Source organism: Elgaria multicarinata, chromosome 16 (assembly GCF_023053635.1).
Source record: "Elgaria multicarinata webbii isolate HBS135686 ecotype San Diego chromosome 16, rElgMul1.1.pri, whole genome shotgun sequence".
Classification (NCBI taxonomy): Eukaryota; Metazoa; Chordata; class Lepidosauria; order Squamata; family Anguidae; genus Elgaria; species Elgaria multicarinata.
The window spans coordinates 28,969,991-28,984,955 of NC_086186.1; the positions used below are offsets into that span (position 1 = coordinate 28,969,991).

The 14,965-nt window shown below is 42.7% G+C and overlaps 1 protein-coding gene across 1 annotated transcript in view; it reads left to right on the forward strand.

Moving 5' to 3' along the window:
• The first annotated feature begins 7,636 nt into the window (after positions 1 to 7,636).
• IQCH (IQ motif containing H) overlaps positions 7,637 to 14,965 on the forward strand; it is a 69,573-nt gene continuing 62,244 nt past the window's right edge. Inside the window, exons 1-5 of the mRNA XM_063142665.1 lie at positions 7,637 to 7,682; positions 8,604 to 8,732; positions 9,156 to 9,376; positions 10,262 to 10,813; positions 12,022 to 12,088. Coding sequence (XP_062998735.1) covers positions 7,667 to 7,682; positions 8,604 to 8,732; positions 9,156 to 9,376; positions 10,262 to 10,813; positions 12,022 to 12,088 — 985 coding nt within the window. The 5' untranslated portion in view covers positions 7,637 to 7,666. The remainder of the gene's footprint in view (positions 7,683 to 8,603; positions 8,733 to 9,155; positions 9,377 to 10,261; positions 10,814 to 12,021; positions 12,089 to 14,965) is intronic.

Genomic DNA, 14,965 nt, shown 5'->3' on the forward strand with positions numbered 1-14,965 from the left:
ATAGTGCTCTTCCCTAGTCGCCCTCCTCCTGCTATTCACCCTCATCCACACAAGAAGCCTGCTTTTGTTGTAGACAATAAGGTGCTTGCTCTTTCTTCATTGGTGCCTGTACATCGGTGTCTTAAACCAAATGCCCAAGAGACCCACCCACTCATGCAAGCATATCCTTAGCAGTGCCCAAGAATGCTATACATGTGTTCAAATTGCATGTCAGCAGGGCTTGGACTGGGTGAGCATTTCCCCCTTTTTTTGGTTCCACGTAGAATCCATTTATAGCTTTTTCCCCCTACAGCACAAGCTTTCAATGATGGTGAAGATTATGTATAATCCAGAAAATGCCTGCAACCGAAATGTTCTAAATCAGAACTATGGAGTCAGCTTGCCATTAATTAATCGGAGGACAACGGCTCCTGTAAGTAACCACGATGTGCTGTAATGGTTGTGAGTTCTAAAATTAAGCCTGTTCTAAGTTCTTCCTTGAAACAATCTAGGTAGTTTTACGTTCCTAGCAGCATTTTTGACAGAACCTCCAGTCCAGAAGCTTCCCTCGTTCACGAAGTTCAGCACCAGAGCAGAACTTTTCACTTACAAAAAACATTACCACACCCCTTGATACCCACAAGCTGAATTCTTGAACAGATTCCATTAGAAATCTTTATGTGTGAGGTAGAAGGGAAGTTCTTTCAGTTTAATTTTATCTGTGATAGTCCTTTCATATATGGAAAACATCACTTGATGTTGCAGTAATCTGGTGATAACCTTCCATATTAGAACTAGCTTTGCATCTTTCATTGAGATCCCCAGACTCAAAGCAGTTTACATAAAAGGACAAAACATCAGATAACAAAAATTACACCTAAAGCTTTAAAATTAAAAAGAGAAAAGTTAAAATCTTCAGTTTAAAAAAATCACTGACGGCCAATTGGAATAAGAATGTTTTCACTGCCCAGCTCAACACCATCAAGAATAAACTGCCCTTGCCTGCCTGGGTTCAGACAGCACAGCAAACCGTGCCAACCCCCCACAGTGGGCTGCAGTGATTGTGCGAACCAGGTCATAGTCTCGCTCTTTCGAAGGGAATTTCATAATCAGAGCGCTGCCATAGAAAAGTCTCTATCTTGGGTTCCCACCAACCAAATCTCTTTTGGTAGTAGAACATATAACAAGGCCTCTGAAGATGAGCTCAATCTGTGGGCAAGTTCACATGGGAGATGTTTTCTCAGACATTCTGTATAGGATTTTATAGGTTATAGGTTACCTGCACTTTAAATTGGGCCCAGAAATTGGGCTCAGAAACCAGTTCAGGTCACAGAAGGTAGTATAATGCAGTCGAAAGTGAGCAATACACCAAAGAGCAATCTGGTTGTGCTGTATTTAACATCAGCTGCAGTTCCTGAAAATCTTTCAAGGGCAGATCCACATGGAATGCATTGGAGTAAATAAGTCAGGAAATGACCAAGGCAGGCGTCACTGTGGCCAGATCTGACTTTTTCAGGAAGGGGGCCACCGGCTGCAGCGGCTGAGGCTGGGCAAAGGCAGCTGAGCTTCAACTGCTTTAGGGTGGACTCCTGCATTGAGCAGGGGGTTGGACTCGATGGCCTTATAGGCCCCTTCCAACGCTACTATTCTATGATTCTTAGCTCACATCCAGTCCGTCACTGCATCCAGTCATGTTTAGGTAACTCTTACCATTAACCATGGACCTTTTGTTATTTTGCACCAGGGTTGGACTTTAGGGGACTAGCTTTTTCCACCTCTCTGTTTGGTTGGAATATTAATTACATGCAACTTGAATGGACAATTTAGCAGTGTTTGTGAAAAATTATCTGCAAATTTTATTAATTACATATAGCTATGATACACAAGTTAGCAGTGTTTGTGAAAATAAGAAATTACGTTAATTACAGGAAATAGAAATATACGAATTAGCACTGTTAATTAAAATTGCATGCAAATTATGTTAATTGCAAGCAATTAAAATGTATAGATTAGCCGTGTTTGTGAATACACAAAACTGTTAATTACATGTGGCTAAAATATGCAGATTAGCAGTGTTAATTAAAATGGTATGCAAATTATGTTAATTGTATGCATCATAGAAATGCAAATTAGCTGCAGCCCTCTTAACACTTCCTTCTCCAGTGATTTCTGACATGGCCTAACGAGTTGCCCTGCCTTGGCCATAGAACATACTGCAAGCCAAAAACCCATTGAAATTGCCACAAAGATAATTCTAAATAATTGCCCTGACCTGGCAATCTATTGTTCTCATTTTCATAACGTTGTTGCATGGCCATAGACTTACACTGGCACTTTGGTCCCAATCTCTAAATAAATAAATAAATAAATAATGTAGTGTAAACTTAGAACCTTTTCATTTATTCATGAGGAAGAATTTAATGCTGTGGCGATCTCGAGTTTTTACGAGTTGCTGTCTTCTGCTGCCCGTTTAACTAAGTTACTCCAATTGCTCTTTTTCCCCTCTCCCTGCGTTTACCCTGTGTGTATTTGTGCAATACACACGTGTCTGTGAATTAATCTCCTATGGGAAGCGTGCATACATTTTTGAAATAACAGCGATAAAATAATTTCTTTCATTCTAAATGAACAACAGAGTGGACAGGAGGGGTTTAAGCTCTGAAAAAAGCACGTGCACCTTCCAACCTTGCTGCGATTACAAAGAAAACCATAATTTTGGCATCCGTAGCAGAATTAGACTTAAACAAATTGATGTTCCACTGCAGTAATTTGGAATACGTTTGCTGCATTTATAAAACATAACGAGGGACAACAATGAATTAATAAACTGTCTCTCTCACCAAAAACAAGAAAGGGAATAATTGGTGAGGCAGAGTTAAGTGAACAGATGACTACTTTCAGCCTCCTCTCAACCTAGAAATGGGAACGTGAAGGTCACCCCTATCCTGGATGAGAAACGGAGAGCTTTTTGTTGGTAAACAAATTAATCTTTGGAAAGGTCACCATTTGTTTTACATTTTTTATCCAGTTCTTGTCATCTGGAATTTAAGATTGACTGTCATTCTGCAAGGCGGAGTGCAGTTGAAGCTGCTTCCGTCCATATCAGCATTCTTTGATGGAACTCGGCGCCTGATTGAGATGCTATGGGCTGCTGGCTTACAGCTGTCGCCGGACAAGAATGGAGGCCCAGCCCAGAATTCCAATAAGCAGGGCTGGCCGGTTCTGCCTGGTGTAAGCTGGCCCTCTGCCCACAAGTAAAATGTGTGGCAGTTCGCGCCAGCAATTATCTCGCTCACTTCCTTCTGTGCTGCTTCTGTTCCGTTTTTTTTAAAAACACATGTGTCAACTGGAGTTGTGCATCTATTGTTGCCCACACACCTGGTATAGCAAAGTTTTGAGACTCGTAGATTGGGGGGAAACTTATGGTAGGCTTTCAGTTAGGAAGTCTTTCCTATCATTTTAAAGATGGAGTCTCACCACCACTACCACCACATCACACGCAGAGGAGGAGTGAATAACACTAGCACAGTGGGATTGGTGGAGGAGCTGCAGATTTTGCCTAGTGGCTAACAGAATAAGTTGTGAGCTGTGAAATCTGTAGCTCAGATGCCACATGAATTTACTGAGTGGCCTTGAACTGCCCTAGTGCCCCTCCCCTACGATTGGCCTACTATACAAGGCTGTTGGAGGGATGACTGATATATAGGTGAGCCACTAAGCACCTAGGGAAAGAGCCCACATGTTTAAGATCATAGAATCATAGAATAGCAGAGTTGGAAGGGGCCTACAAGGCCATCGAGTCCAACCCCCTGCTCAATTCAGGAATCCACCCTAAAGCATCCCTGACAGATGCCAGCTGCCTCTTGAATGCCTCTAGGGTGGGAGAGCCCACAACCTCCCTAGGTAACTGATTCCATTGTCGTACTGCTCTAACAGTCAGGAAGTTTTTCCTGATGTCCAGCCGGAATCTGGCTTCCTTTAACTTGAGCCCGTTATTCCGTGTCCTGCACTCTGGGAGGATCGAGAAGAGATCCTGGCCCTCCTCTGTGTGACGAGCACAAAGAAGTAATTAAGAATAGGTTTTTTTGTGTTGTTCTTGATTAAGGCTTTTAAAAGAGTCTGTGTATATGTATAGTTTACATTCTTTTTATATATAATGGCTCCTGCCCACAATCAGAAGTATTTCTATAGGAAATAACAAAATCTGGTGCATGTGTGTACATTTAGAGTTTCATCACAGATGGAAAGTGTTCATTTTTTTTGCATGGACTATATATTTTCCATGTGTCCATGGTTTTGTGGAATCATTTCTATGGGCCGCTGGTAATATGAAATCATTATCCAACTAATTTATCAGTGTCACTAAAGAGTAGCAACTGAACCAGCCATAAATCTGGAGCCAAATGTTCTGCTTGTGTCCCGTCATCAGAATCGATCTGATGCTCTGAGAAAACTTGTCTGTCAGCTGCTCAGCTGTGAAAACCAAATGTGGACAATGAAATGGTCTTATGTGTACAACATCCTGTGCAATATGGCGTGTACCTCTTCCCCCTCCATAAAGTTGGTTTGCCTCAGCACTGTTTTGTTCATAACAAAAGAAAAACAATGAGTAAAACAGAAAATTCCTTTTTAAAAAAATGCTCAGCTTAAATTGAAGCATAGAAAAATAACCAAATTGAGTGGGATGTTTTTATCCACAAGAGAAATGCACTTCAAAAAGACTAATAGAATGGTTTTGTCTCATGCCTCAAGTTAATTATACACAGAATTGCTTGAGATGAGGGGGAAATACTTCTGCAGCACGTTCCAGGCATATTATGCAGAGTAAATGTTTGCCGGCAACCCAAATTAAGATCTCTGTCTAACCTTTGAAAATTGTGTTCTGATGTAATGTTTCTCTCCACCAGAATGTTTTCATGAAATTAGACATGTCAAATGCATTGTGTTGGAATGAGTCATTTGCTTGAATTGTTCAGGAAAGTTCCTGCCTGCTCAACAGGGTCATCACAGACCACTCCACACAGCTCCATCACACTGGGGGTTAACACGCTCCCTACCTTCGTGTTTTCGTTCCTCAGTTACTTCCTCTTTCAAAAGAGGAAGTACACAACGAGCACGAGGCCCATTCAGTCCGCTGTTCTAATGGCGCTGGATTCCGTGGTTAAAAATACATCGGACTTAACCGGGGGGTGGGTGGGGAGGTTGTCACAAAAGGAAAGCCAGAAGGGGCGGAAGGGGCGCGGGAGGCAGACGACGTCATGTGAGGGACCTGAGCAAACTCCGTGAGTGCCCAATAACGAGCGTGCAATAAAACACTCGTAGGATGGAGCTTACAGCCAGCCAGTTCCAAAGAGGTTTCTCATGCACAAGCTTCTGTGGAAATAACCCCAAAACAAGCATCATGTTAGAAGAGGCTATAAACTGTGCATTCAGACTAGCACCGAATTGCTAGCTTACTATTGGAATGACTGTCAGACATGTCCCTGCAGTGGCTCAATCCTGTTGAACAGTAGTTTGGTGTATTTGGATATTTATTTATTTAAAACATTTCTTTGCTGCCTTACAGGATAGTGGAAATTACAAGATACTGTTTCTCTGATTCAGAAATCAAGAAGGACCTGCTTGATTGTTTAACTATCTTCTTCGGCTAGCTTTTAAATTCCCCAGTCTTTGGTCCTCAGTAACAAACTGCAAGTGGCACTTCTTTGAGAACTTTCCTCTTGGCTTCCCAACTCCCCCCTACCCGTAATTCTCTTACTAAGGGTGTCATCAGACGAGTGTTTTATTGCCCGTTCGTTGCTGGGTCCTTCTCACGACGTCATCTGCCTCCCATGCACCTCCCGCCCCTTCTAGCGTACTTTAGGAAAAACGAAAGGAACTTCTCGTGCCAGCACTGAGTCATTACTGACTCTTGGAGGAACGCCAGCTTTCGCTGACGTTTTCTTGGCAGGCCTTATAGCGGGGTGGTTTGCTGTTGCCTTCCCCAGCCATTATTACCTTTCCCCCAGCTAGCTGGGTACTCATTTTACCGACCTAGGGAGGATGGAAGGCTGAGTCGACCCGAGCCGGCTGCCTGAGAACCAGCTTCCGCTGGGATCGAACTCAGGCCGTGGGGAGAGTTTCAGCTGCAGAAACTGCTGCTTTACCACTCTGCGCCACATGAGGCTTTACTTTAGCGTACTTTACGCGACCCAAAAAACACCCCAGTAAGTCCCGACTTATTTTTTGAGGCAGAAGTTGCCGCTATCTCCCGCTTTGTGCAGGAGAAGCAGCGCACTCAAATTAGCTCACTGAATGGGTCGCGTGTACGTTGTTTACTTCCTGTTTCAAAAGAGGAAGTTATGAGGGACAAATGTGCAGGTGGAGAAGCGCCGGTAAGGAAACGCGATTTCCTCCCATGTGATGGCGCCCTAAGAAAATTAGTTTTTCACAGGTGACAAATAGGTGTGATCCATCTGTGCCACGCCCCACTTCCTAGATGTATGGAGCTATTTCCAGGAATCATTAATAGATGTATTGTGCATGGTGGGTGAAGCCAACGAGCAAAGCACTTTTTGTTCCCTTCTGCTTTCCTTGTTGTTTCTATCTAGCTTCTTCTGACAGCTCTTTGCTGTGGCCTTTGCTTCACTCCTGATGAAAGATATTTCAGTTGTGAAGATAATTGAACAGCCTTTGATGGTCAAGCCCAACACCTGTATTTTGTTTTCCTGTTCTATGCTGAAACAGAGGTGTAAATTGACAGCCCAGGCACAGTTTTGCAGCTCACATACTTGACATGAAGTAGTGAATAAGCATCAAATGCTACAGCTGCTGGATATGCTATTAATATTTATACTGTTAGTTTTACCCTACCCAGTGCCTGTTTACCCTACCCTGTGCCTGTTTGCATTCTCTTCCCCTCCTTATTGTTTTATTACGATTTTATTAGAATGTAAGCCTATGCGGCAGGGTCTTGCTATTTACTCTTTTACTCTGTACAGCACCATGTACATTGATGGTGCTATATAAATAAATAAATTAATAATAATAATAATAATAATAATAATAATAATAATAATAATAATATTCACATGTGCCACTTTGACAGGGGACTGAGTGGTTTTCACCAAACCGCTACAAATATTCCCGAAGAAAGGCTTGTGGTGGAAGGATGAAACTTGCCTGAATTGTAGGATGAGCTACTGCAGAAAGCAATTTTAAGTGGCCTTTCTCTTGTTTTACACGTACCAACCTTACATTTCCAAACTATAGTCACTGAAAGCTAAACAGCTTCTTGCAAATGGCTAAGGATGGTTTTTAAATAATATTTATTTGATTATTTATTGCATAGCAGACATCACAAGACATTGATTAGATTTTAATTAACTCTCCTTTAAATTTCATTAACTGCTGACAGTCAACAATAGTGTTGCATGTTCCTAAGCAGTAAAATCTGAGCTCGTACTGTTTTTTGTTATTAACCTTAATGAAACTATTCATAGCAGAACTAGTATTTATTATTTAGCCACGCGTGAGTGAAGAGCTCCATAATGTCGACAAGGTTTACAGCTGAAGGAAGAAGTTTGTTCTCGTCTGTCCTTAGGCACCAGCTCAGAAGGTGGCAAAAGGCATCACGGTTGCCAGCCTCTCCGTTGCTCCACCTTCCTTCCATTTGAGTAACGTTCGCTCTGTTTTGCCTGTGTGCGAAATGGATGCAGAGAAAGGTCAGTAACAGCCTCCTGACCATTCTGTTGGGGTTTATTTCATTATATTGGTCTAGCACAGCCTTCCTCAACTTGGGGCGCTCCAGATGTGTTGGACTACAACTGGGAGATGCAGTCCAACACATCTGGAGCGCCCCAAGTTGAGGAAGGCTGGTCTAGCATGTACATTATGCTGGCAATATGTGGTGTAGTGGCTAAAGTGTTGGACTGGGAGTTGGGAGATCCAGGTTTGAGTCCCCACTCAGCCATGGAAACCCACTGGGTGACTTTGGGCCAGTCACAGATTCTCAAACCAACCCACCTCACAGTGTTGTTGTTGTGAGGATAAAACGGAGAGGAGGAGGATTTCCTTGGAGGGAAAATGGTGGGATATAAATGCAATACTAAATAAATAAAATATGTATCTCTTCACCTGGATTAGTGGTGGCTAATTGGTTCTACTGGTGGGCTGTTTTTAATAGGGATGAGTGGGCTAAATCCCCCACTCCTTCACCTTCTGTCTCCTCTTCTTTGCATGGTGTGAAATTAGGGGTTGGGGCAGGGAGGGAGAAGACTGTAAGGGGCCGTCCGAAGAGAAAGCGATCGGCGCCTTCTGTCCCAGGTGTTTCTTGCCCCCCTGTCCAAACCAGGTTCCAGCTGCAGGAAACTGAGGAAGGGGGTGAAGGAGAAAAGAATGCTCCCATTTGTACAAAAGGATAAGAGGGAGAGAGATGGTGAGCCCGTGAGCTAGAGAATTCCCTTCCCCACTGTCTTTCTCCCTCCCTTTCACTCTTAGCGAAGGCAAACATGTTGGTCTTAAAAACATTACGTGGGAAAAGGGTCCACTGACATTGGTGGGATGGGTTTAGGATCAGGGAGTTGACACCTCCCAGGCCAAGATGCATCAGAAATAACTGGTTGAACCTTGCTGTATTTTTCTAGGTATCCTGAGTCTAGTTGAAAGGGGTCTGATCCCACGTGCTGCTAGGATTACTCTAGAGAAGCCTCCTGTTCTACCCAAGCCTGTTCTTCTTCATGAATTTCACACAAAGTACAAGAAACCAGCTGCAGGTAGGGACAAAGAGATGCTGCTGATAATGCCAATAAAAACTTCCATCCTCCTATGCCCAGTGGCGCCTCCCTGCCACACTTTGCTCTTCAGCAACTCCCAACTGCAACAGCAGTTCCTGTTTTCCTTTGGATAGGTTGGGCTCAAGAAGCATCTATTCCGCTTCTGCCCACTTTATAGCACAAAATGCATCACCAATGCAACATTGCTTGTGTCAAAAATTGTGACCTCATAGTTGATTGTAGTGGAACTGTATAGTTGTAGCTTTTGCTGGAACCATTGTGGGCAACAAAGCAGACCTGTCCTTGATTCCTTGTGGCTTTGGTCATTGCCATGGTTATCTTTTGAGATTTGAGATCTGAGGTCTGAAGGTCTGACATTTACTTTTAATAGAAGCTTTTAAAAGCATTTCATTGGTTCTATAGATGGAGGTGTGCAGAGCGAGAAGGTGGAAGCACGCCCTCGTCCTTATCAAAAGCCGCCACGCACATCCACTTACGCAAGCAAGGCAAGGCAAGGAAGCCAGGGCAGCATCGCTCCACCCCCATCCTGCATCTCTGTAGTTCCACCCAAGAAATTGAGGCAGCAGTTGATTCAGGCCTTTCAAAAGCGGGAGTCAGCCACTTCTTCTACCTGGCTGCCAAAGGTATGACAGCGTTCTGGCCTGAAAATGTTGGGTATCTATTTGACTCATATATCCAGTTACTGAGCTATATATATAGCACCATGGTTCAAGCCAGGTGACTTAATATCTTGATTATGCCTAATTCAGAGCCCTGTATGTAAGTGAACTTCCCTGGGCATGGAGTTACCTTCTCCACTGAAGTGAATGGGGACGTTCTCACAGACTGGTGAGCTCTGTGTGTGGATTGGGACGCAGTGTGAGGATTGAGCCATAAGCAGTTGTTAGAGATGTACTGAGAGTGGAGCCCAGGACAAAGAGCCAAAGAACACACCAGAACCAAGAAGAACTTGTTGTTCAGGCAAAGTCTTAGCCCAAACAGGAAGTCTTTATAGCCCTTCCTGTCCAGGAGGGCCCAACGGGGCCTGTTGAGAGTGCTTCACCACTAGGAAGATGTTCTAAGCTGCCATTCTAATAGCTCACCATACAGACCATCTGCATGGAGTCATGAAGTTTCCTGGTTCTAGCACCAGAGACTTTAACGCACACATCTTTCACGTGATGAGTGCAGTTATCACATCCTGTTCTGGTCATGTTGGCCCTGTGCCCTTCCCCACGGCAGCCATTCCAGTGCACGTTTGGGCAATTTTCTTGAGTCGACACATAAGCAAAGAGTTTTCTGCTAACAGTATCAAAACAAAATTGACAAAATATGCATGTTGAATTGGTCAAACCTGATGGTCATGGATGATGGGGGTTGGAGTCTAGCAACACCTGGAGGGCCACAGGTTTCCCGCCCCTGAACTAGATCCAATTCTCACAGTAAGTAATAATAGCATTGCGTGCCTGCAGCGCTCGTGTTATGATGAAGGGCTCCTTCACGTCCATGCTTATTCTCTCTTTCTGTAGACTCCAGAAGTGACACCAGCTCAGGTGTTCCAGAATCTGTTTTTGGAATTTGACATACCTGTTCGTAAAGGTGCTATAGACCACGCAGCTTCCGATCTCCTTGGGTTTAAACAGCACTGCTGCTTATTCTGGGGAAGCACTCTTTCCTTCTTGGAGCAAGTTGCAAATCTTCTCAAGGATTATGCCGTGCCCTCCGCCGTCATCAAGGGGAAGAAGGTGATGGAGATCATTCCGGATTTTGACCTTCACCAGAGGCCAACCAGGGAGGATCTTCTCTCGGTGATAAAGGATGGGGCAGTGATCAGGGAGCTCTTAAGGCAGCCTGGCCAGAGATACAAAGGCCAAAATGGTACTGAAGCAGCAGCCAGCAAGATCCAGGCGACATGGAAGTGTTACCGATTCAGAAAAGCCTATATCAGATTCAGGCAGCAGCAGTGGGCCTCGGGCGTGATTGCCATCTCTTGGCTTGTGCATGTTCACATGGGGCGTGTCAGAAAGGCCCTGCAGGAATCACGGCAGAGACACCTGGAGAATTTCTACATCAGGGCCAAGGTGCGCAAAGCTGCCAGCTGTTTTGGCAATGCTCCTTTTTCTAAACATCACCTGCTTGAGCGAACGCAATAAAGTGTTCCTATTTTTTCCCATTTAACTATACACTTGTCTGAGCATATTTCATGCTTCATTAAATGTGCAGCCTTTGTGGCTACAATCCCTCCCCCCCCTTCCTAACACCCCCTCCTCAGAACTACTGCTGTTTTTTGTCATGCTGCGTGCAATTGGATTTTTTCTCCTTTCCCTTTGAGTTGGGTCGGTCTCGTTAGAAAGAAATATCCAGTGTTTAAAATGTTTTACAGAAGCTGATCATGGTTGTCTTCCTCTTCCTCAGCGGCATTTTTACCCCACTCTTCAACTGAAAACGGCTTCCGGAGTGGCTTACAAAGATCAACATTGTCAGTCCTTTGCCTTCAGGCTTACAATTGAAAAGTTGCAACACAAAAAGAAAAGGGATTGGGAGGGAGGAGGAACATTGCAATGAACATGGCGTTGCTGCTGAAAATGGCAGCCCTGTTAAGTTCCCCTCCTCTCATCCCATCATGTGTAGATGTGGAAATGTGTGAAATGTCAGCAATAGGCCTCGTATTTTCTCTCCCCCCCCCCCAGCATGCTTTTGGCTGCCAGCAGAGGCAGGGCGGGGGGGGGGGAGTGCGTTGTGATGGGGCCAACAAATACATAGTATAAGGGAGAGAAGGGGGGAACTTGGTGCAGTGCCGTTGTTTTCAGTGGCACGCCATGTTCGCCTTCCAATCTAGCTCTACTCGTGGCTCCTTCCACGTCTATATTCTCTGTCTGTCCTTCCCTTTACACCTACATTGTGCACTTGATTTGTTGTAGGAAAATAAACTCACTTGCCTGTGTGGCAGTCACTACTTTGTCAGAAAGTACTTAAGTTTGCAGACAGGCTTTTAATTAGTGCTCACCATTTCATTTATGTTTGCTTTCTTTCTTTTTTTCATTCATATTCTGTTAATTAAGTGATCAGCCTCTAATCTTCCCCTGCCAGTAGCTTCATGTAGCCATCTAATTAAATTAATTGGGGAAGATGTTTTAAGTATGTGATTAAATCAATTAATATAATTTATGCCTGGCTTAACTGTACAGTGGGAGAAGCGAGGATGGGGTGGAAACAGCTGAAGTTGGACTGGATGTTCTCTGCTGCAGCTTCGCCCTGTCACTGATCAATGCCTTCCCTTGATTTTTAGCATCTGGCCGCCAACTGGAATCGCATCAGGACCTCTAGGAGGACCATTATCCATATCCCATCATTAGGTATAACGCTTTTGTCTGTGGATCTATCAGCAACCTCTATTACCCACCACATTATGACTCCTTGATTGAGTTCAAGGAAGGCCCTTGTTTTATTCAAATTGGTCTCGGCAGGAAAATGTTGTCGACATGATGAGAGTAATAACGCAGGGCCTTCGCTTGAAACAGCGTTTAATTTGGGGATTAAGCAAATAAAGTCATTATGTAGAGGCCGCTATTCAGTGGAGAGGTGATTTGCTGTAATTCGCTTTCATCTGTATGAAATGAACTAAAAAGTTGTATTCCTCCCCCCCGCCCCCGCCTTCCCTCTCTCCCCTCCCCTCGAAATAACAGATAATGTTTCCAGTCTCTTTTAATGATGGGGGCACATGGGCTTGCCTGCTTTGTTGCTATTACACCAATAAGCTGGGATGTTGCTTGCGCCCTGTTTTTAATCAAATGTGCAGTCAAAATGATAAGCTGCATTCTCTGAAATTATTTAGTTCTAATTACGAGCAGATGGGATGCTTTATTTGCACCTTGGGCGCCTGAGCAAAAGGAAATGCTGTGTGCACAAGAATAATTAAGAAGTTGAATAGTGGGGTTTTTTTGTGCTTAAATAATCTGCAGTTTCATGTTAATTAGCACTAATGTAATTATTTAATTACATTTATGAATTTGGGGGGGGGGGCTTAAAAACATTTTCCTAGCAAGTGGAGAGGAAGCATAGGTGTTTTTCAAAAGGGCAGAAATTCCCTTTCTAGGAAGCTGCTGAAAACAGAAGCTATGGTCTCAGATTTAAAATATAATTAATTTCATGAAATTTAGGTGGTTTAATTTGAAGGGGTGAAAACTAAGTAGGAGGTGTGAGACACGTCTCCTTAGTACATACGTCTGTGCTCGTACATGCAGTTGAAGCATGTCGCGTTTGTCTAGGAGCAACTTGGCCTGCACAGGCCCTACTGCTACAATTGGTGTGAACAGGCAACCACACAGCTATGCATGTGCTTGGCACGCTATACAAATACCATTTGCATATTGGTGTTCTTTTTTGTGTGTTTTCAAAGCCACACATCAATTGCCGCACCGGCTTTCAACATGCAGCAAAACTCCCTTTTCCACCTTAAGATATTATTTTGTAAAAAACTTTCTACTGCTTTTTGCCCACGTGCAAGGTGGAGTGGGGCAAGAATTTATGGCAAGCAAACAAACATTTTTACGTCTTTAAAATCAGATGTCAGCAATATTACCGCATGCTAGATGCTTTTAGAAGTCCTTTCTAATTCTTTGATATAATAAAAATAGATGAAGATCTTTCTGCAAGTGAAATGCATTAATATTCTATATTCCCTTTTATTTTCTGTTACCTCTAGCAAAATATACAAATGTCGTTGGAAATTATGCAAATGTCTCAAAGACTGTTTTAAAGATATTATTTGTTTCTCTGTTTTTGAAGACATTCAACAGGGGGAAAAAAGACCTCTTATGTTTCTGAATTCATATTTTGGTCTGTGGAGGCCACACTCTGATATTCAGGAACCAGCATGATTTTTACAAGGAAATTACATGCAGCCCAATTCTGTAGAAGTGTGTTTAGGATTACAGAGCAAAGGCAAGGGTTTTGCCTTGTTATTGTCACTTTCAGCTCTGTTTGAGGTTCTCTCACTTACAGTACTACTAAGCCAATATTATATACTCAGGAAAAAAGTCTGCTAAGGCTGCAGTCCTACTATACACACTTGCCTAGGGCTAAGCATCATTGAACTCAAATGGGACTTACTTCTGAGTAGATATGCAAAGGATTGCACGTTTTTTGTTTTTTGTTTTAACAAAACCCCCAAAAGACCAAACCAACTTTTTTTCTTTTTCCTTTTTTTAAAAAACTAAGCAAGTTTTGGTGTAAATAAGCCAAATTTATTTTTTTTATCTATGAGCTTAACAGTCTGGTCCTTAGGCTGCAACTGTAAACATAAATTCCTATAATTCCCAATCATATGAGTGGAATGTTCTTCCCAATAAACATGTTTAGGATCAGGTTGTTAGGTTTTCTATGACAGCAAATGCTTAAGAAAAAAATATTGACTACAATATTAGCACAATAGCAAAAATCGTGGCATTAAATTGATATGTCTGGGATGTTGTGCCAATGTTTGCAAAGGTTTTAGCTTTAGGTGGAAAGCTAATTTTGCATTTCATAATATATGAAGATACACCTAAAACAAGGACATCTGTTCTTTTACCACTTATGTAAGCAAGGGATGTTATTTTCCTTTCTCCTTGAAAGAGTAATTACTTGGTATAATTTTAAGACTGGATATGAAGCTAGTTTAACGGCCAAAAATAAAACACCCAAGGTGCGTTTCATTGAGTAGTGTGTGTCTTGTGTATTTGATTCCTGAGCATGAGGGCACAGTGTTAATACTAACACTAGCAGTTTTACCTTACTTTAAGGCACACTTGTTGAGGGGACAGAGAGATCGTGTATTTTCTGAAGACCCCACGTGTAAGGAATGATGTCTTTGTTTTAAAAATAACTTCAATTAAAATTGCATGCGCACTGTATTACTAACATAAACCTTGTGGTTTGAAAAATAAAATATTTTAATTAGTTGGGGAGGTGGTTAATTTTTCTCCAGCTGTACATCTTTTCCCGGATGGCAAAACACCCAGGAATGGAGCTAGAATGCTTCACGCATAAAGTTGTAAGAATTAAATATTTTTATTTCTCTGTAGCCCATTTCATGTGCAGCAGTACTGAAGGGCAATAATGTAGACTGCATTTATTATAGAATAATGTTTCATGGTTTTAAAGTAATTCTTCCGATCAGATGTTTTGTTTTTAAATGATAGAAACTACTGTCTAAATTGTAAGTGATGTTAAATCTCCAAATCTGGGGCAAT